We start from the raw sequence: 21,543 nt of genomic DNA on the forward strand, positions 1-21,543 counted from the left end.
AACACGGCACTCGTTTTCAATACGAGCAGAGTTCACGCCGAACAACGACACAGCCCCCGTGTCCATTACACTCTCCGAGTACGTCTCCAAACTCGAATGATTGACCGAGCAGCTACTAGATGGCGTGCACTTTTGAAAAGGGCCTACCGAGGGAAATTCATAGAGCGGCCCCATATCTTTCATTACCATCTAACCAAAGCAAAAGGTAATATAAGCTCCGTTCACGCGATACCGCATTTCAACCCAATCAAATCCAAGAAACCAAAGTCCAGGCAATCCACACGCACCTTCGACTTTCTCGCCGACATCTCTGAGAAAAGCCTCTTTCCTTGCAGTGGGGTCAAGGGCCTACAAAATAAAGAAAAAAAAAAAAAGAAACACGATTTAGTAATTCAGTTGGAGAGGGTAAAAACAGCAAGATTGTTTTTTTCCTTCACCCAATTCGAGCAATAGCTCAACATAGGCCAGATGCAAACAAATGTCTGCATCCAGGTGGCTAACCAACTTCGAACAAACGTACAACGCAGCAACATTTCTGTCTGCTAGAATAGCGAGCACTTCGGGAACAGTTCACGAGACAACCATACCCTCAATTTAGCCGCAAATCTGTGACGGGTGCTAATGCCAGGTCACAGTGCGATCGGCGGCAATAGAAAACGGCCACGGTGCTACAAGGCGAAAAAAATGGAGGGGATACAGATGTGCCGTCACTTTTTTGGCTTAAATATAATTGAAACTCCTAAATCTGTGATTATTTATTCTTCAAATCTTCTCATTATAAATAGAATCACACAAGTTCAATTGCAATTAAAAAAAAAGTAGCCTAGAAGTACTTTTTGTCGCGGAGGGCTTTGTTGCCGTGGCAATAACAAGGCTCCGGTGGCCTCGACCATTGAGTGTTATCACGTGCCTTGCTCCGGCGCCCTTATTGGGTCGCGGGGGCCGCAGCCTCCACAGTTCGCCAAGTTATTGTGAAAGGGAGTACAGCTACGCTTCTAGACCTCAAGAACTGCAAAACACTCTTCTGGTCCGGCAACAATATTTTATAACAATTCGATTCGGCATTCGAAATCATTCGATTTGACGCCCGAGATATTCCTGACAAATGACTGTTTGGCCCATACAAGGTTCAAAATTTGAAACAATTAAAAAGGAGCAACTAGTTTTTTTTCATTCAACCCAACCTTCAAAGTTATGTAAACAAAATAACCATTTAATCTGTATTCGGAGAGGCATACAACAGAATTTGAATCAAAATCCTGGCAATTAGAATAAAGCAACCATTCAGCAAAAACTAAATATCTAAAGTTATTTTCATATTCATATATTCAATCTGCCATTACTTATTCGAATGGAATGACAACAAGCTATTTGATTTGTGTCCAATCTGATAGAAAATATACTATTACTAATATTTGGGAGTGAGAGGGCGATTAACGATATAAAAACTCAAGATTGGCCCAGACCAATTTTCCTGGAAAACTACCACCATCTACGGAGTTTTCACATATTCAAGTCGTGAAGTTTACAACATACCTGAGAAACTTGCTTGGCGAGTTCGTCCGGTTTAAGGTCCTCGACGGATTTCTTCAACTTGTTGAATTCCGTGAGGTCCACCTGTAGCAAAGAGGCAATTTCTCAGCTACCGCTTCAGAGTCATTTATTCGATAATTTCCCTCGTTACAAAGTTTAAGCTGTTCTTTGACCACTCCAAACTGCCATAACTGTTCAAACGCCTCAAAGAACTACCCTAGTCAAAACCAGATGACACGACTAGGCTGGGTGTATGAGGATGCTGAGGAGAATGTTTGCAACTCAAAGCTTGACTTGGACTTGTGTTAACCGATTTACAACTAAAAAACTTAACAAGCGTATCTCAATCGTATACGATAGGCTCGGACATTCCCAGAATGGGTTGCGAATCAGCTGGGCCCATGCTGCGTATGTCCGATGTCACGCTACAATGCAAGTTCTCGTGACTGACGTCACATGACCTCAGTGTTTCGTGACATCCGGACAAGATCATATAAGCAATATAGACCCTATTATTGCCTATAGTTGCAAAACCTCATTAAATCCTGACGCAGTCCTCCTGCACCTTGCAGTAAACCTGCGATAAGCTTCTGACGATCAAGTGTGGCTTTCTAGGCGGCGCGTTGAAGCAGCTGGCGTGGCTCCGTAGTAGCACACTCTTCGCAATCGGCGGACCCGGGATCGAATCCCAAGAAAGCCGCGGCGCGCCTTCTTTGTTTGGTCATTTGGCGACATCGACGACGGATGCCTCACATCGTTTCAAGCGGGGGAGAAAAGCCCGTAACGGCTTTTGCTCTAAAATGGCGGAGCAGAGTTGTCCGAAGGCGTACCTCCTTGATCTCGAAGACCTGTTCGGCCGCCTTGGAGATGTCGCCGCAACCCTGAGAGGATCCGTCTTTATTGCACTCGTCCGCAGCGCTCTGCAGCTTCCGCTTGATCTCGGGAACTGTCTGACCCATTTGCTGAATGATTCCATTCAGCTTCCTCACCGAGTCCTGGATGGTACCCATCTTTGCGTCGATCGTCTGCAAGTCTGGAGACGAATTCGACGTCACCTCTTTGTGAAGGCGGCCCTGACGAAAAGTCAAATCTGGCAGTCTCACGTGCCACACCGACGACGGGCAACTTTCACGCCAAAGCGAAAGAATGGAGATTAATTTAGGGCGCCTGAAATTCGAACTCGCCAGCTCGACCGGGATTCAAACCTGGAATCTCAGCAGATTCAAACCCGCCATCTCGGCCGAGCTTCGAACCCGAAACCTCGGCAGAGATTCGAACCCGCCACCTCGGCCGGGATTCAAACCCAGAACCTCGGCAGAGATTCAAACTCGCCACCTCGGCCAATATTCAAACCCACTATTTGGTACTAATCCGTCGGCCAGAGATTTGCCACAAAACCGCCCGACGCGGCTCAGTAACCTTTACGCTTCTGAGGCTTCTCCGAGCGGTAAACAGGCTTGGTGCAAACTTTAACCAAAGGTTAGAAGATGGAACTGTGACATTAGAAAGCTCGGGCAATTACTCGAACCGACTTACGACTATGGTTTGCTATTTTCGAGGCTAATATTTACTTAAATTCGGAGGGGGTTTGTTTCGGGGTTTACTTTTCCCCTCTATTTAGTGTTCTTCAATGCTGGTTTCCAGTGTCAGAAAGAAAACTGGCGTTTATCGGGGTTTACATTGAAGAAAACGGGGCACGGGTATAGTGTTCCCAAACCTCCAGGGAAAATGCACACGACTCAAATACTTAAGGAACTTCTCAATAAGGCAAGGAAATGAAAAGAGGGGTTTGGGCCCCAATGAAAGCAGCAGCCTCGCAAGCTGTCAAACTCTGCCCACGTGAAAGCTGCTGCATTCAAACTCGAGCGCACCAAAAACATTCGTTCACTCAAGAATATCAATCTTGAAATGTTAACTTCTAGAGCCACACTATAAAGAGGGATAAAATAATGTTACGACTAACTTTAGAAAAAAAACTCTATTCCTTCGAAAGGTTGTTATACAAACTTTGAAGAACACCAAGCAACAAAGAAGGGCCTTACTCTCGGTGATGTTCTTGACGTCGCTGAACGGAGGGCCGCTGATGAGGCCGGAAAAGTCGTCCCCAACACTCTTCGTGCAGGCTTGGCAAAGGTAGGAAAAAGAAAGCGGAGGTTCAATGTGTAGTTGCCGCAAAAACAAGCATCAAGGAAATATCAGACCTTTCGCTAAATTACTAGGCGCGTGCAAATAGTGATAACACCCGCAAAAGCAACCTCCACCGGTTCTTGAACTTAACGGAGCTAACCCACCGCAATCAACACTTCGAAAAATATGAATATGGCAGTTTATCTTGCAAGCAAATATTGAATGGTGTCTTACTCTAAATTTCTATAGGAAAAGTTTGAATTCACACCATCCTATCAATTACCGAATCTCTAAGGAGCATGCCACGAGTGTAGTTACCACGTGCTGGCTTCTGCAGCAGTAACCGTTCTAAAGCGAAAATCTAAAACAAACGACAACTTGCACGTGCGTTCGTCAAACACCCCATCTTGATTATTTACTTCGCACCCTTTATATAAACAAGGCAAGCATGCACGTCGCAGATACCTACGTTACCAGCATTCTCCTTGGTGCTTGGGTACAAAAGGTGAATTACACTATATTAAAACTAACATCTCCACAACTACAGTTCAAAAAGTAGCTTGTAAACTAGAACTCGAACTCTGTTTAACGATTATTTTAAATTGACATTTTTTTGGTTCCAACCAATTTTTGTTGTTGATATCGTGAATTGTTTGTCTGCATGCGTTTACAAAACCAAAGCGGCTGCACTCCTTGCTGCGGTTTACAGGGTTGCACTTTTGAATGAGCGTTTAGTACCAACAACAGTTTCAACAAAGAGCCACCTACGGCAGTTATGCAAAAGTGGGAATGCATAACATGAAGGTCGGCATAGTGAAGCACTGTTTGAGTTTCGTACAGCCTGTCATGCTCGACCGCGGCCCCACTTGCCTACACTTTACGAAACGATGCCATCTATGAGCATGAACACTAATTGGTTCCATTACAGCAGTACACATTCCATCACAGTGGTCAACATTCCCCGAGTGGTAACACAAATTGGCTTCATTACAGTGGTCAACCTTCAATGAGCATTAACACCAACTGGTTCTGTTACGACGGTCAATGTTCCATTAATGTTAACCCTATTTCGTTCCATGAAAGCAATCAACATTCCATAGGCAAGCACTCATTTCCTATTTTGACATCTTTTTACAAACTTACTGTCAAGCATTTTTACTGTCTAGCATCTGGAATGTAAAATCTGGGTTTGGGGCGTAAATATTCAAATTTTCTAATAGTACCGTAGTTTTGAATAATATGCCATTCGATGTTTGCTTAAGATGAACTGCGATAATCACTTATCTCATCAAAGTGTTTCATGTTTCATTCAGAGTGCGCTGCTTGCCGAGCATCCGTCTACTACAGAGAAGCAATCCTTGCAGAGCTGACCCCCCATTCCTGCAAACTTCGCTTGGTCGCGCGCTTAGGAGAAAAGCGCACCTTCAAAACGGGATGGTACTATCGGGGAAAAATGAAATGCGAACAGAGGAGCGCGTGGCTCGCGGTACAGGCTGCGCCGCCTGGAAGTGAACCTAGGGGCGAGGGTGCGTGGCCTACTTCGATGTGTTCACGCCCCTCTATTGGCGCTCCCGCAGCTTCGGCAGTGCGCCTCTCAGTGCGCTGAAAGCTGCCACCGCTATCTTTGCCTACTCGGCGAGTGCGGCGAGCTTCTTTGCACCGCACGCGCTGAGCCAGCAAAGATAGCGGTGATAGCTTTCAGCGCACTAAGAGGCGCACTGCCGAAGCTTGGGGAGCGCAGAGGGACAGGCGTGAACATGTCGGAGTAGGCCACGCAACCTCGCTTCTAGGCTCACTTCCAGGTGGCGCAGCCTGTACCGCGAGCCACGCGCTCCTCTGTTCGCATTTCATTTTTCCCCGATAGTACACGTGGTCACCTGGTGTATTTAACGTAACGCTATTCGCTTCGAATTTGCTTTAAACCCACTATTTGCGCATGCCAAGTAAAATCGGCAGGTTCCAATTTTCTTTCTTCGACATCTTTTTCACAAACTTACTGCCTAGCCTCTTTTCCAGGTTCCCTTGGAACTCTCTGTAGTTTGTCACCAAAAGGGTATCCAGCTCCTAGAGAAGAAAGAAAAAAAAAAAAAAAAAAAAAACGTTAAGCATAACACGTTTCTAGAAACACACCAGTGCTAAAAAAAATTCTAAATTACTGTAAAACCTTTATTGTTCGCAAGCCCTTAATTTTCGCAAATTTCGCAAAATTTAAAAGTTCACGAAATTCAGGGGCACGCAAAATTTTTGGTCCTTAAGAGTTTCAATATAGGCGTCTGGAATCCGCAAAATTTAGTAGCCGCAATTATGTCCTCTGACACCGATTCGCGAAAATAAGGACCGAGAAAATAAAGGGTTCTGCAGCATTCCAGCGCCCCCTAATCCTTTGATGGATGCATTTTTTCCCCAAAAGATGTTTCCCAGTGGTCGGGGTTTTGTATCCAAAGAAAAGGTGTGAAGAAAGAATCAATGCGCAGGATTTTTCTTAATTATCTAGCTGCAAGCGGTTTAGGTTTAGAAGCGTCAAATGAAAATAATGAAGGTGAAAAGCCGTCGCCTTTCTTCCATTCGGTTTCCTTTTGGCGTATACACTTCCGCGACATTCCGGCGGCTTCGGATTCCTAACCGGAGGTACTTTGCGGAGCTTTTTCGTAGGACGACGAGCCCTCATCCTCTGAATTCAATTCTGAGAAGAGCCCCAATTCTGAATCCGGGAACCCGGTGCATCCCACTGGCCCTACCGCCAGAGCGGCCGGTATGCGAAGCGAGCGTCACGTGCGCAGAGTGTCTAATTTGAGAGCTATAAATAGCCTGGCAAAATGAAACACCGCATGAATACAATGTTTATAGTTCACGTTTGGGTGGGCACTTTGAACCATCAAAAGGTTAAAACTCGCACTGTGGCAGAAAGAGTACCCCATTTCCTACAGTTCAAAACGAAGCCAGCAAGGCAATGCCCCCAGTTTGAAAAGTATATACGCAGTAATAATAATAATAATAATAATAATGTGTTTTATTCCCTTTACAAATACATACAAATAATGCTGGCCTACAAAAGCAGTATTCTGCTTGTGCGTAGGACCAGACAATCCAGCGAAATACATATTAATACATCATGATAAAAAAAAAAAATCGAACGAGTGCAATGTGGCCATTGATACCAACATTAATACAAAACAAAGCCGCAATTCGGCACAAAACAAAATGAACACAACTATCGAAATCATCAATAGGCAAGTATACAGTGATGGGAGTAAAGCAGTGTTTATGGAGGTAATGAGAGGCACCAGTTTTTTATTTCTTTTTTTAGTACTTTTATCAAATTTATTTTCATTAAAGGCTCAGTGAGCTCATTAAATAAGGTGGGAATAAAGTGAGTTCTGCATCTTTTTCCGTATCGCGTGTAAATTCTGGGGATTATAAACCTTTCTTTGCGCCTTAGGTCCCTAGGCTTGTCCACTGGAACCTTGAACGTTGCATCGTAGAAATAATTTATAAACGTAACGTATCTATGAAAATTTTTAAAGAATAAAATTTGGAGCTTCTTTGCTTTATCTTCCATATCTAATGTTCCGTATGTAGTTCCGTATGTGATGTTTTTAACCATATGTTTTAAAATTCTGTTTATTGCATTTGTCTTGTATTGAGAACAGTGACCATATAAAGTGATTCCATATCGTAGAATTGATTCAGCTAACGACCTGTACACCAGTAGTCTTATCTTTACGCTGCACAAGCTTCTTATTCTGTACAAATATGCTGAAACGGCACGTAGTCTTTTAGTCACAAATTCCACATGTTGATTCCATGATAAATGTTCGTCGACGTATAATCCTAGATATTTTACACAATTATCGTATGGCAAAGGTTTACAAGTACAATTATTACACGGTGTCGAATGAAGTAAAATTCTAGGTGACATATCAATACGTTTATGAGAATTTCGGAAACACAGTAACTTAGTTTTGGCAAAATTAACGGAAATGGCATTTGAGTTAAACCAACCTATTAGTTCATTTATATCTCTTTGGAAGACATAAAAAGCATCATCATAGTTGTCACAAGGTAAAACTAGCACCGTATCGTCAGCATACTGAAATAGCTTAGATCGTAGAGGTAGAATACCCAAATCATTTATGTAAACGTTAAATAAAATTGGTCCCAGAGTGCTACCTTGTGGTACACCACATTCGACTTTAACTGTAAAATGCGTCGAAAGATTATCTCTGAATGAAATTTCTACTATACTCTGCATAAATATCGAGCTTCAGAAACAACCCCATTGCTTTTGTTTCCCATGTAAAAGAACATTTGTTTCTAGTTTTTCATTGTTGTCAATGCTCTTTATTACGCGACATATCTCCAAAACCTCATTGAATGAAAAATAAAGAAAAGAATTTGATCATAACTCAAGTAATATAAATCTACGAGCCAAAATTTTACATTGACGTTCCCTCTACCATAAATATGTCCGGATGAAAAATCCCACCAAGTAGCATCGAGATTTTATTTATGCGGTTTCATGAACCGACAGGCGATTTGATACCAGCAAACACTGGACTGCGCACAGAATACCGACGACAACGGGTCAAACTACCGCAACCGTGAAGGTTTGTCACTAGTGTACTGTCCCCCATATCAGGGAAACACTCACCCCTTTGGTTTTGTTGATCAGCTGTGACACGTCGCTGATGGTGTGATCGGCCTGGACGGAAATGCCGTCGATCCCGCCGGGGATGTAAGAGTTTGTGACGAATGCACACACAATGGCAAACCTGCAGACAGAGGCATCATACCACCGTAAGGCAACGGCATCACTTATACAAAGCATGCACCTAAATAGGGCCCCAGGAGCCGGGGGCTTCCCCCAAGTGTTACACATGGCAAAAAGCCTGCAACTCACAACAGTCGAAAAATAACATAATGTTAAAAATTTCTGCAGGAACATGTTGATAAAAGTAAGCGTTGACAGGAAACAATAACCCAAAAAAGATTTACTGTTTCTTATTTCAATTTGATGCATCGAGTTCTACTACAGTCAATTTTTATGTTTTCAATTTCGAAATATTTAATAACATATTTGGCATAAAAAATATATCACTGGGAGTGAAAATTATTTGAGCTTAATATCTACGATACAATTAGCAGGTGTGTAAACAGCACAGGATAGTATATGTGTAAACAGAGCCTCAGTTCGTGGTGTGTGTGTTAATAAATTTACTCTACCCCGCCCCGCCCCGCCCCGCCCCGCCCCGCCCCGCCCCGCCCCGCCCCGCCCCGCCCCGCCCGCGCCTGCACCCACCCCCACCCCCCCTCTCCCCCAACCTGCCCCACCTCTCCTGCATTTGGCTAGCAGGAAGGTGATCACCTTAAATGAGAGAGTCTCCAAAAACCATCTACCACAACGGAATGCAGTGCCTCACAAGAACATCAACTGCTACACTGATGCAGACGAGTCCTTAAAAAAACACTGACACCCCAAAGGTCATATTTTATTTGTTGTCTAAAGCGATGCAAGTTGTAGTCATAGGCACGCAGAAAAAATACCACAACGCAAAAAATAAAATTTCCCCGCGAGCGTGCATTTTTATCTTTGGCGCTTTTCCTTCTATCTTTTCACCTCCTCGCTTCTTTTTATTTGTGACATTAATCGATTATGAAATTTAGAAGCTTTGTAAGCGATATTCCCAAAATATTTAATAAACAGAATTGATAAAACAAGTTTTTTTTACCAAAACTGCAAATGCACTACAGTCCTTTTTTTTTTTTTTTATACAAAAAATTGGAGTTTGTCGCCTCTAGAAAATATCTCGGCGCGGTGGCGCTCAGCACATGTAGCACTGAGGATGACCGGTGAGTCGGGGAATCGGACGAAGTTCTCTTTTTTAGGTGCCCAACGACCTCCCAGACTTCGAAAATTAAATCGTCATACAGTTGAAACAATTGAGTATGGTGTCTGTGTATTGTAATTTCAATTTTGACTCCGCTGAGGCAGCCTTTCATGCAGAATCGGCGCGACATGGCCCCTCAAGTCGCTCCCAAAAATCCACTCCGCGTTCTCTTCGACCTCACACAGCTTCAAAGAATTTGAGAATGCTGAAAGGGCCCTAAAAGAACTTCAAACTCTAAAGTGAAGCATCGTCTGCTCACACCGACAGGCGACATGCACAGAGAAGAGCTGTTGACCACGGAACGCGGGCCGACACGACGCTTCAGGTGGGGACGGTTCGGAGGTATGAGAGAAACTCCAGTTGCAGGACGACTCCATCTTTGACATTACTGGACTGGTGCGGATCGCACGGGAACTTTCAATTCGGCTTTCGAAAATTGTTTTTTTACTTCACAAATACCGAGTTTTCAAGTTTAGAATTTTGAGGATAATGTCCAGGCATCATTTTCGATTGTTTCGGATAATAAAAAAAATAAGTTTGACCTGTCAGTGCCCCTTTATGAAATGCACCAAGTGGGGGAAGCTTGTACCACAAGGAACCTGCCCTCCAGAGAATAATTTTGGTTACGTTTGTGCCCCCCCCCCCCCCCCCCCCCCCCGTACGTAACGCAACAGCTACCTGTCAATCGGCCTTTTTAAAAGCTCCTTCAAGCAACACTGCCAGTTGCCATTTCTTGGGCACGAAGTGCGAGATTGAACCTGCGTCCTCACGTAAAGCGAAAGCAGCATTCATTCTCGACACGAACTGAGTCGAGTTTGCACCGAACGCCGACGCAGCCCTCGTGTTCGACACACCGTCGGAGTGTGCGCACGAACAATCATGGAATCGAATAATTGGTGCAGCAGCTGCTAGGTGGAACACACTTCTGAAAAGGATCCATTGCTTTGAACTCCAGGTATGCAAGCCACAAAGTAATTGGAGAAAGACGAGTAAACAAAAAGTGCCAACAGCTAAACGGATAAACCGAGAGTTCTTGCTTCAATAAAGAAACTCGGAACGATAAGTGATGAAAGAAACAAAATACGTACAACATGGCGACGACGGCGAAGAAGAGGAACAGTCCCAGGAAGCCGCGCCACTTGGTGTCCCCCTTCTTCTCCGCCACGTTCTTGGCGCCGCCGCACCGCCGGCAGCAACGGCAACACAGCACGATGACGCCGACAAGGGGCACCACCAGCGCCAGGAAGAGGCCAATCGCAACCAAAGCGAGCAGGCCCTTGAACTCTCCGAGTATCTGCGGAACACGCGACCGCGTCAACGTCAACACAGAACACCCCTTCAATCCGTTCGAAAGTTGTAAGCTTGTCTCGATCGTTTCTGATAAACTTGGGGAGAGACTAAACATTTCATTTGCACTCAAAAATATGTCGCAGGATATGTCGCGAATGACGTCATGACTTCAGATGAGTATTTCTCGTGACGTCACGTGATATCAAAGTCATGATCTCATGAAGTCACATGACATTAGAGTTGTGATGTCACGGTGTAACATCACATCATGGTGTCCATGACATGATGTCACGTGATATGACGCCACACGACACCTGCACTTGACATTACAGTGTTGTGCGATATTATGACCTCGTGATGTCACAAGACACCCAAACTTGACAAGTCATACGATGCCACGAGTTCGTGTGACTTGTTCCTCATGTCATGCGACATCACAGTCATGATCTCGTGAAGCCACGTGACATCAGAATTGTGAGATGTCATGGTGTCCGATGACGTCACATCATGCGATACGACAACACGACACCAACACTTGATGTCATGCCACGGTGTCACATGACAGCGCAGTGTGGCATAATATCACGACCCCATGTGACGCCGACACCCGAACTTGACAAGCCACGTGACGTCAGAGTCACATGACATCATCAGGTCATGTGACCTGACCGGTCAAGCATGTCACTTTTTTCCTGAAACCCAGCCCTACTACACATTCTGTGTGAAAACAGGAATTCCAGGGATTGCTGGACTCACCATCTTGTGGTCTCTCCCAATCACGGCAATGGGGTCCTTGAGCATCTTCTCATCTAGGAGAACTGCAGAGAGGGGCGAACACTCGAAATGAGAACGCAAGCGCAAGAGAAACTGGCGAAAGTCGAGAGGGTACGAATGTAACCACTTCCAACAACCGGAGAGCTCATGTCATCGGGTTGATGACAGCCTGCGGAAGCGACAGAAGATAACTTCTGATGCGCTCTATCCCAGCTGTTTTGGCGCACCTCCAGAACTGGTCAGCACACGACATGCGAAGATGCGTGTTTGCAATACATTCTGCTCACGTCAAGAGGTACTCCAACACCTCCAAAATCCACATTTTTAAAGGTGTCAAATGCTCAAAAAGAGTGTCATATCTAAAAAAAAAAAAAAGAGCAGTCCGGCATGAATCTACGGTACCTTGTTGGTCCCTGATGCGTCAATATGTATATTGCGCCTTACCGGGAGGAACAATCCCCAACGTTTGCTCGAAGAGCGACACTCGCATTTATTTTATACACACAGACGCCTTCCAACAGATGCGATGTGAGACTCGATCGCGACGTCTCTGCAACTGAGGTCATCTAGAGGGCGCAGCGTGAGATTCATATGCGCAGCTGTCCTCAACACGTGCAGTTCAAAGCAGCTGCGGCAGGGCTCCGTGGTAGCACTCTTGCTCTACAATTGGCGGACCCAGGGTAGAACCCTGAGAAGACTGGCGTGTTTTGGGGATGTGTTAACAAATAATAGTAAATTACCCTTTCCCCCTCTATTATGTCCCCCTGGCCGTATGACACCTGATCACATGAATGAAGCTTTCGCCACTTTTTTTAGAAAAATTTGTGAAGGCCGCAAAAGAAACATCTTGTATACCAGTCCTCACTATAAAAAGGTTTTACTGCATTCCAATACAGTGAAGCCTCTTACAGGAAAGTCTAATGTCTGAGCAGTTTTCCCAAGGGTTCTGAAAACTTCTGATCTCGAGAAATGCATACACTTCTCGATCGAGAGCCGAGGAGCCCCTTTTGGTCTAGGCATTAATGCAATATAGCAGTACAGAAGCCTACAGACCTTGCAAACATTATTGCATGTACAAGGGAGTGTCTGCCACGTAGCCGTGCCTCATTGAGTGGCTTTGATATACTAAAACAATGCTTAAACTGGAACAATGCTTCGCCCAGGGTCAGGGATAGCTGAGAAAATTTAAGGGCTTGAGGAACCTTTGAGGGTACTCAGAGGAACCTCCGAAGGACTCTGAAGAACCCCCGAGGGTACTCAGGGGAACCTCTGAGGGACTCTGGAGAACCCCTGAGGGTATCCTAGGGAACCCTTGAGAGTACACGGGGGAATTGTGACAGTATTTAAGAGAACTCCCGAAAGTACTCGAGGAAATCCCTGAGGGTACTGGGGAAAACCCTGAGGGTACTTTGGGAAACCCATGATGGTATCCTAGGAAACCCCTAAGGGTAGTTGGAAAAACCCTGACGGTACTCTGGGAAACTACTGAGGGTATTTTAGGGAACCCCTGAGAGTAGCTGAGGGAATCCCTCAAGGTACTTGGGGAACCCCTGTGGGTACTCTGGGAAACCCATGATGGTACTCTAGGGAGCCCCTGACAGTACTCTGGGGAGCCCCTCAGAGTATTTTAGGGAACCTCTGAGATTATTCAAGGGAATTCCTGAAAGTATTCTAGGGAACCCCTGGGAGTACTTGAGGAAATCCCTGAGGGTACTTGGGGAACCCCTAAGGGTACTTCGGGAAACCCATGACGGTACTCTAGGGAGCCCCTGACAGTACTCTGGGGAACTACTGAGGGTACTTTAGGGAACCCCTGAGAGTAGCTAAGTGAGTCCCTGAAGGTACTGGGAACCCCTGAGAGTAGCTAAGTGAATCCCTGAAGGTACTGGAAAACCCCTAAGGGTACTCTGGGAAACCCATGATGGTACTCTAGCGAGCCCCTGACAGTACTCTGGGGAACCCCTGGGGGTATTTTTAGGGAACCTCTGAGATTATTCGAGGGAATCCCTGAGGGTATTCTTGGGAGCCCCTGAGAGTACTTAAGGGATTCCTTGAAGGTGCTTGGGGAACCCATGACAGTACTCTAGGGAACCCCGAGGGTATTTTAGGAACCCCTAAGAGTACTCAAAGTAATTTCTGAAGGTACTTGGGGAACCCCTGAAGGTACTCTAAAGAACCCTGAGGGTACTTTAGGGAAGCCCTGAAGGTACTTGGGGAACCCCCGAGGATACTCTGGGGAACCACTGAGGGAACTTTGTGGAGCCGCCGGGTTTCAAGGAAACCGGCTTGAGAAGTCTATGCGTAACGTTGTGGATAGTGAGGAGCAGCTGCTATAGTAGCCCACCTTTCGGTACGCCTGGCTTTGCGATGACGAGTGAGATGAAGTAGTTTGTGATGCTGTACAGGTGATTCATGCTAACGACCTCCGACGATGGCGACGCTTCGAACTCAAACTTGACTGGAGGGGGAGGTGAGAAGGTGATGTTGACTGCATCCAGGCAAGCTGCTGATGGGGAGAGGGGGAAAGAAAGAGAGAAAGGAGATTTTTAAATTCTCAAATGCTGAGAGTACCGGTCTCCACATTTTATATATGTATAAAAAGGGTGCCTACATTCTTCTTACTGGCGACACACAGGTGCTGCCCCATCCCCAATGACACGTTTACAGCTTCTTTATAATTGTTAAAAGAGGGACTTGGACCTGTTTTGTCCCCTCGTAACATTTAGAAAGTGCCAGTTGGCATCTTTATAACATGTCTTTGGTTTACCCTGCCTTAGTATATTGTTTTAAATTTTTAAAGCTGTTTTTGTTAGTTTTGTATAATGCACACTTTTAAGGTCAAGAGCTGTTTGTGTCTACAGATAACAAAACAATAAATTGGGTGCCGGAAACCGGTCCCTCTCTACTAAGTATGCCGTAATTCCACAAAGAAAAATTATATAATTCAGAAATGATGTCTTGAACACGATTTAAACTTTTCTTTCTTCTAGTGATTGTGCAATTATTTTTTTGTGATCTGTTTCTTAAACATGCAAAACAGCTACAATAGATTTTTCATTAAGTATGTTTTAAGTTGTTTTTTTTCTTGGAGTTGTGTTCATATTTGGTATGCATGAATGTATCGGAGGTTTTCTTTTATCCCATAGATCTGCATTTTTCTTATAACTGTGTGAACTTGCTGTAAGCTCTGGAGAACAGCGGCCTCAGTCAGGCAGAAATGCCTTTTGCCTCCACCCCATGGTCTATGGACACCCAAATAAAGTTCAAATTTCAAACAACAATTCTGCAATTTTTTTCTTTATATTTCAGCACACAATTACTTATGTAGTAACATAGAAAAAAAAAAACAGGATTTTACATTCCCCCTCCTCCCTTCTTTCCCCAAGAGGGCACCGCCCGCACTCGGGGCTGCGTGTAACGGCGATGTGTCGATTGACACACAGCAGACCCCCGCTTCCGCCATGCATGCTTAGCTGCAAAGCAGGGCCACATGGCTCAAGCTTCTCTCACCCACCATCCTTCCTCTCTACCTCCCCAACGGCCCCCCACCCCGTCAAGCTTCAGAAGGTGAAGTCGAGCCAGTAAACGTTTTGTTGAAAGTCGAAAGCCTGTCTTGTCTGTCTGTCTTAAATGTCCCTCTTTCCTTATTGCAAATTAATAACCAGCCCGCTCAACCATCTACATGAAACTGTCTTTTTAGATTTCTCGAGAAAAAAGGCTTGCAAGCATGGACGAGTTTATTGCATGGACGAATTTATTGCACAGTTCCCCTTAGAGTTGTGCAATATATTTTGTAGTCACGCAGTTATCAGTTGCTAGAACATAGTAGAGATGTTCTTCATACATAGTACAGATAAAATCTTTTTGCCAAATGTTCAGTTTCTCAGAAAAAAGATTTGCAAGCATGGAAAGAACTTGTGCACAATAAATTTCATAGTCTTACAGTTATCAGCACCCCGAGATAGAGTAGACCCCCTGAGGCATAGCAAAGATAAAGTGTATTTACAGAAGGCAGGTATCAATGCGCAGCTAGGTCACATATTCTTGGAAGCATCCTGGAAACTATGCCCAGACACAGGCCATAAGCAACCTTATCCGAGCAGCCCCTTATCTACGACAAGGTCACCCTTGCTGGCTGACCCCTCCAATAAGTTGCCATGTTGCAGCTCTTTCTCCATTATCTCCAATGTTTAGGCACATGATCAATGGCAACCAGAGTCTGTGCGGCACTTAATATCTCGCACTAATAGCTTTTAAAGCGGTGGCTTAATGGGGCCAAACAACCTTGGGTGTCGTGTAAGCACAAAATGTGTGGGTCGATGAGTCCATTACCACTAAACGATCTTGAAAAAAATGGCAACCGGTGCCAGAGATCGAACCCCGGTCACCGGCGTGGAAGCCGAATGCGCAGCTAACTAAGCTACGAACCCAGCATACAGGAACAGGAACAGAATCAGGCGGTGCGAGAAATCGTGCAGAGCGAAGATGGGTGTAAAGGGCAAGAAAGAGAGGAGCAGAGACAGGTGGTGTTGAAATAGTGCACGGATTAAGGAGTGCAAAGGGCAGAAAAGCGCACTTCCCCTGTCCTGCTGACCCAGAAAATTCACTGCAAAGGCTCTGTATCCAGGTGGTGCTGAAGGGAAGTGCACGCAGGGTCACAGAGACAATGGTGTGACGTAATCTCTTTCTATAAAAAACCCTGCTCTAGGCACCACAGTTGATCATTGTTAATGATCAACTGTGCACGCAGGGTCGCAAAAAGACAATGGTGTGACGTAATCTGTTTCCATACAAAACCCTGCTCTCGGCACCACAGTTGATCACTGTTAATGATCAACTGTTTAAAAGTGTTTTTAACTGCTTCGAACTTCCATGAACCAGGTGTGAAATTACTCTCGTTTTTAATTGTCACCTTTTGCTTTTCTCACTCCACTCTGTAATGCCGATGGCCCTGAAGGTATCTAAATAAACAAACTGAATAAATAAATACAATTTCCCAAACCTTTGCCACATTTTCCTAAATTTACCGGCTTTTACCTTATTTCTTCCAAAATCGCAAGACGCGCCGACAATGCCGGGTTTCCCCGAGGGCAGATGACCCTCGGTTGCGCAGCGTGTATATTTCCCTCGAAGCGTGTGGCTTATCTATACCCTGTTGCAGGTTATGAAAAGCAGGGCAAGCTTCTCCCACAAAGCCCTGCACTCTTTCCACTTTGGCAGAGCGAACGTTGGAGAGAAGGTAAGTGGAGAGGAGAAAACCACCAATCATGGCGAGCAGAAAGCTCCACGAGAGAAACTCGTCCCGTTTTTCCTAACCAGCAACAGACTATAGTGGATATAACTCTACGCTTGGCATTGTGTACCTGTCTGAGCGCAATGGCAGGTTTGCTCGCTACGCATAGCCACCGGGTAGACAAAGAGTGCCGTCTTACCGTCAGTGGCCTCGTTGGCGTCGGCGAAGGCCGACGGGACGAGCAGCATGGCCACCAGCAGGCAGCTCCAAGTGAGCATCTTGGGTGTCGTGGCGACGGGGCGAGCGATGACTAAGCGTCTCTGACGGCAACCGATGTCCAATGTGCGGGAACCCGACTGCAACCCCATCACCGGGAGCTTGCCTTCCTCGTGAGGACGAGTCTGGAGAAAAGAAAAATCAGACATAAATATTATTAAACGGTCCCAAAAAGGGACGCCGCAGACCTGCCGACACTCAAGTTCGACCAGGTCAGACTCTTTAACGCTTTTTAATGCAAAGTTCGACAAAACCTTAAATGAGGTTAGAGTATTACGCACGTGAGCGGAAATCGAGAACGAGATGACTTGACCTGGCGGAGGGGAGTAAGAAACTAACTAAATCGTCATAAAATTATGTGTTTGCTTTCATATTGCGTAAGCAGCGAGAATCATTTTCTAGATTTTAAATAAACTATTGTAGAGGTAGCAGACTGGAAGATAACTTTTTCGTCACCACACAGTGTAGAGATAGCAATGAAGAACCAATCTTCTTTATCGCTAGCGTATTTGGACATCAAGAGAGCATACAATAGTGCGAGCCAGGAAAAACTCTGGGGTCAGCTGAAGAAGCACAACTTCGATGCAAATTTGGTTAGGTTTCTTCTGCAGTTTTTTCAGCAGGTGCACACAGACAACAAGGTAGTTATATAACATGGGAAGCAGAAACTACACAGCCCACAGCAATAAAAAGAGGGCTCAGGCAGGGCTGTCCACTGTCACCTCAACTCTTCATGATATATCTTAGTGAAATGGAAAAGAAATTACAGCACAGCAACTTAGGTTTTGATGCAAGTTATATGGAAGGAGGGAGAAATGTTGGCCGGGGCCCTGGATTTTCCTGGCGACAATGGAAGGACGGAAGAGAAAAGGATTACAATCACAAAGATGCGGTAGGAAGATTGGTGGAAATGATCTAGGGAAAATCGAATGATGCACAACTAACTAGCACAGCACAGGCAAAAATTGGGACTCCCTCCCATGTGGTTTCAGCCCAGTCTCAACTCTGTCCACCAGTGGGTCCAGTGCTGGGGTAAGGCCAACAAGGTTTGACCAGAGGAAAATTGGCGACTCCCTCACCGGGGATCTGCCATGTCATCCTGGTGATATCCCACACTGCCTGGTGATAGTTAGGGGTAGAAAAGTGGCTTAGAAGGGCTGGAGGAATCAAATGTTTGTCTTTTTAGTCTTAGGCTAGGTGGCGCAAGCTACTGCCTTTTACAAAGGGTATAGCTATAAACATCCATCCATCTATTGGTCGAATTTTGCCAAAAGTCTGAAGGTTCGGCGAACTTGTTGATCCTAGAGTCACTGCATGTTGCCAGGGTATCACATTCAATGGCATCCGCGGTTACTGTTCAATTTTGGATTTGATCGGCCATTTTGGCACCGAAACATAGTGGAAGGGGTTTCAGGACTGTTGACCCCCGTCTCCCCAGCGAAAGCACCGTAATCAACCACCGAGTTAGGACGTGCACAGGTCGGGACGTGCTTTCCGAGATCACTGGTGAGTCACGGTTATATAAAACAATATTAATTGTGCCGCAAAACCTTGTAAACTAAAATTTTTTGAAAACATCACGCTCCTGTCATTCTGTATCAATTTTTCTACAAAAAAAGTTGTTCCGTTTGTTTTTCTGCAAAAACATCTTTCTAAAAGCTCATGGTGACCACAGTAAAGAAAAAAGATTGAGCCACCATCTTGGCACTTCATACCTGGGAGTTTCGGTACTCTGGGAACATTCAGTGACTTTAGTCAAACCTTGAGTGTCAACACCGCACCTCAAGTTCAACACAAGTCCAAGGCATTCCTAGTCCTAAACTCCTTTTATGCCGACTCACTTTAGGATTCCCTTTGGAATGCCATGGTCGTCGTATGTGTGCTATCTGCTTTTTAGAGCGCAACTCTTCGGCGCCCGTTTCCGGCTTGAGCGGCACCGCCGTAATTGCAGGGTGCCTCATGGGATATTTCCCATAATGCACCGAACGGAGAGGAAGGCAAGGGGAGGAGGGGGAAGGGGGGAGGGGATAGGGAGGACGAGGGGGAGGAAGAGGAAGTGGAGAAGTAAAGAGGAGAGGAGGGAGGAGAGGAGGGAGAAGGAGAGGAAGAGCTTCAAGAACGGGGAGGAGGAGGAGGAAGAGGAGGAGTAGCAGGTAGGATGAGGAGGTGAGGAGGAGGGGGGTATACCCTCCCCCCAGTACCCTTCCCTCCTCCTGCTGAAGAGCTGAGCTCGAATTCGGCGTTACAAAGTGTTGTAAACGGCTTTCATTTTTTTTTTTTATACCCACGCATCTCTCCATTTGTCACCTTAGTCAATATAGATCTTGCGCATTACACCACTATAAAAATACTGGGCATGCACCCACGCTGGTGCAAGCATCTATGCTCCTTTGTTCGTAATCCTCAGAATCGGCTAGAGTGTACAGTGTAAAATATGTACAAATAGGACTTTGGCAAACGTCCATCTTGCAAGTTTGGACAGGATACTTGTCCGGAATTCTACAGCAGTGCCCTTGGCTTGCTAACCTGAATTGCCAAAATGATGCATGCATGCATTTGATGCATTTTGTGCACAAAATGCATCAAATTGGGATGTCAGTGGAGCCACCTATGAATGACAGCTGCAAATGTGGCCATCCCTTGTCTGTGTCTAACCACAAATTAACCCTTTGACAGTCGAGGTTTTTCTCCCAAAATATGTTTCCCAGTGGTAGGGCCTTGTTCCCAAAGGAATAGTATAAAGAAAAGTTGAATGTGCAGGTTCTTTTCTTAATTATCTGGCAGAAGCACATGCAGTGCTTGCAGGTTGTGTAGGTTTAGAAGCATCACATGAAAATATTGAAGGCAAAAGGTTGTCACCTTTTTTTCATTCGGTTTTATTTTGGCGCATCCGCTTCCGCAACATTCCAGCGACTTCAGACTCCTAACTGGAGGCACTACACAGAGCTTCTCCGTTGGATTTAATTCCGAAAAGCGTTGAAGTTTGAATCGGAAGAGCCAGTGCTCCCATTGGCACTACCGCCAAAGTGGTCGGTATACGAAGTGAGCATTACACGTGTGAACCGTCCAATTTGAAAATTATAAATAGCCCAGAAAAGCAAAACATTGTGCAAGTATAACATTTTTAGTTCACCAAAGACATAAGTAGCATCAACTCTTGCAGAGCGTGCAGTTTTGAATTTAGGTGGGCACTGTCAAAATGTGTAATCACGACAGTACATGTACGGCACCGACTCTCAAGAGGTTAACAATCCTAGCAATGCCCACATTTTGTTTTACACGGTTTAAATTCTATGAGGCAAAAACGTCAAAAGGAAAGCCACTCCCTAGGTGGTGCTGCTGATCTCATACTCGCCCCATTTGGCACGCTCATTGGTCGTGCCGTCGATTATTTTAAGCGTCAAACATTTCGTCCCTTTTTGACACGTTTCGACGCCTTTCTCTCTTCAAGTCAGTTCAAAGGAACAAACTCCAGTTTGCTGCTTTTGGATCCACTTCAGAACTGCATCTGGCAACTCTGGGAACTCCGAAACGAGGCCAGGACTAAATGGTCGTGGATAAGAACCAAAAATGGTGGTGCCTTATCTCCCTCAAAACCCAGAGTTGACAACAATAGGAATATATCTAGGAATCTAGGCCAAGCACAAGTACCTGGGAGTATGGATTGATGAGGTAAAAAAATAGCTAAAGGAGCATGAGAGGCATGTAATCGAGAAAGGCAAAAGGAATTCAGCCATTATAAAACATAAGGCACACTGTGGAACTTTAATCAATACAAAGTGGTGAGAGGGGTATGGAAAGGAGTGATGGTACCGGGTTTGACTTTCAACAATGCAGTCTTGCACATAAAGTCAGAGATTCAGTCAAGCTTAGAAGTAAGGCAAAGGGGTTTAGGCAGACTAGCTTAGGGGCATGTGGGAACATGCCAAACGAAAGGGTACAGGGAGATATGGGCTGGTCATCTTTCGAAAGCAGAGAGGCAAGAAGTAAATTCAATTTTGATCAGAGACTAACTGATATGAAACACACGAGGTGGGCGGCAAAGGTATACAAGTTTCTGTACACGAGAAGCCTGAACACAAAATGGACGAAAAAAAACTCGGAAGCTGGTAATTATGTTCTTGCAGACAGGCAGTGAAAAAGGGAATTAAGGAGGTAGAAAGAGAGATGTGGGAGGGGGGAAATGCAGGGCAAATCAATTTTAACCATGTATAGATTGCATAAGCAAAAAATAAGGAAAGAAACTTTGTTTGATAATTTGCAGGAAAGTTCCTTACTATTTGAAGTTAGGACGGGAGTACTGAGAACAAAGACATATAGGGCTGAATTTGAAGATGTAGATACAATATGTAACATATGTAAAATGAGGAATGAAACGATGGAACATCTGATTTTAACGTCAAGGGGCTTAGTCCTGCCCTT

At 45.1% G+C, this 21,543-nt stretch overlaps 1 protein-coding gene across 2 annotated transcripts in view; it reads right to left on the bottom strand.

The window, feature by feature from the left end:
- LOC8027144 (prominin-1-A) overlaps positions 1 to 21,543 on the bottom strand; it is a 46,173-nt gene that overhangs the window by 22,999 nt on the left and 1,631 nt on the right. For both annotated transcript variants that reach the window (XM_042286076.1, XM_042286077.1), the window contains exons 2-11: positions 17,045 to 17,246; positions 13,957 to 14,118; positions 11,595 to 11,656; positions 10,637 to 10,842; positions 8,312 to 8,432; positions 5,658 to 5,724; positions 3,576 to 3,656; positions 2,364 to 2,566; positions 1,537 to 1,617; positions 288 to 348 (exon numbers count right to left, since the gene is read on the bottom strand). In XM_042286076.1, the coding sequence (XP_042142010.1) occupies positions 288 to 348; positions 1,537 to 1,617; positions 2,364 to 2,566; positions 3,576 to 3,656; positions 5,658 to 5,724; positions 8,312 to 8,432; positions 10,637 to 10,842; positions 11,595 to 11,656; positions 13,957 to 14,118; positions 17,045 to 17,213 (1,213 nt within the window). In that variant the 5' untranslated portion in view covers positions 17,214 to 17,246. The remainder of the gene's footprint in view (positions 1 to 287; positions 349 to 1,536; positions 1,618 to 2,363; positions 2,567 to 3,575; positions 3,657 to 5,657; positions 5,725 to 8,311; positions 8,433 to 10,636; positions 10,843 to 11,594; positions 11,657 to 13,956; positions 14,119 to 17,044; positions 17,247 to 21,543) is intronic.

The sequence above is a fragment of the Ixodes scapularis genome, unplaced genomic scaffold (genome assembly GCF_016920785.2).
Source record: "Ixodes scapularis isolate PalLabHiFi unplaced genomic scaffold, ASM1692078v2 PGA_scaffold6__148_contigs__length_123643588, whole genome shotgun sequence".
Lineage (NCBI taxonomy): Eukaryota > Metazoa > Arthropoda > Arachnida > Ixodida > Ixodidae > Ixodes > Ixodes scapularis.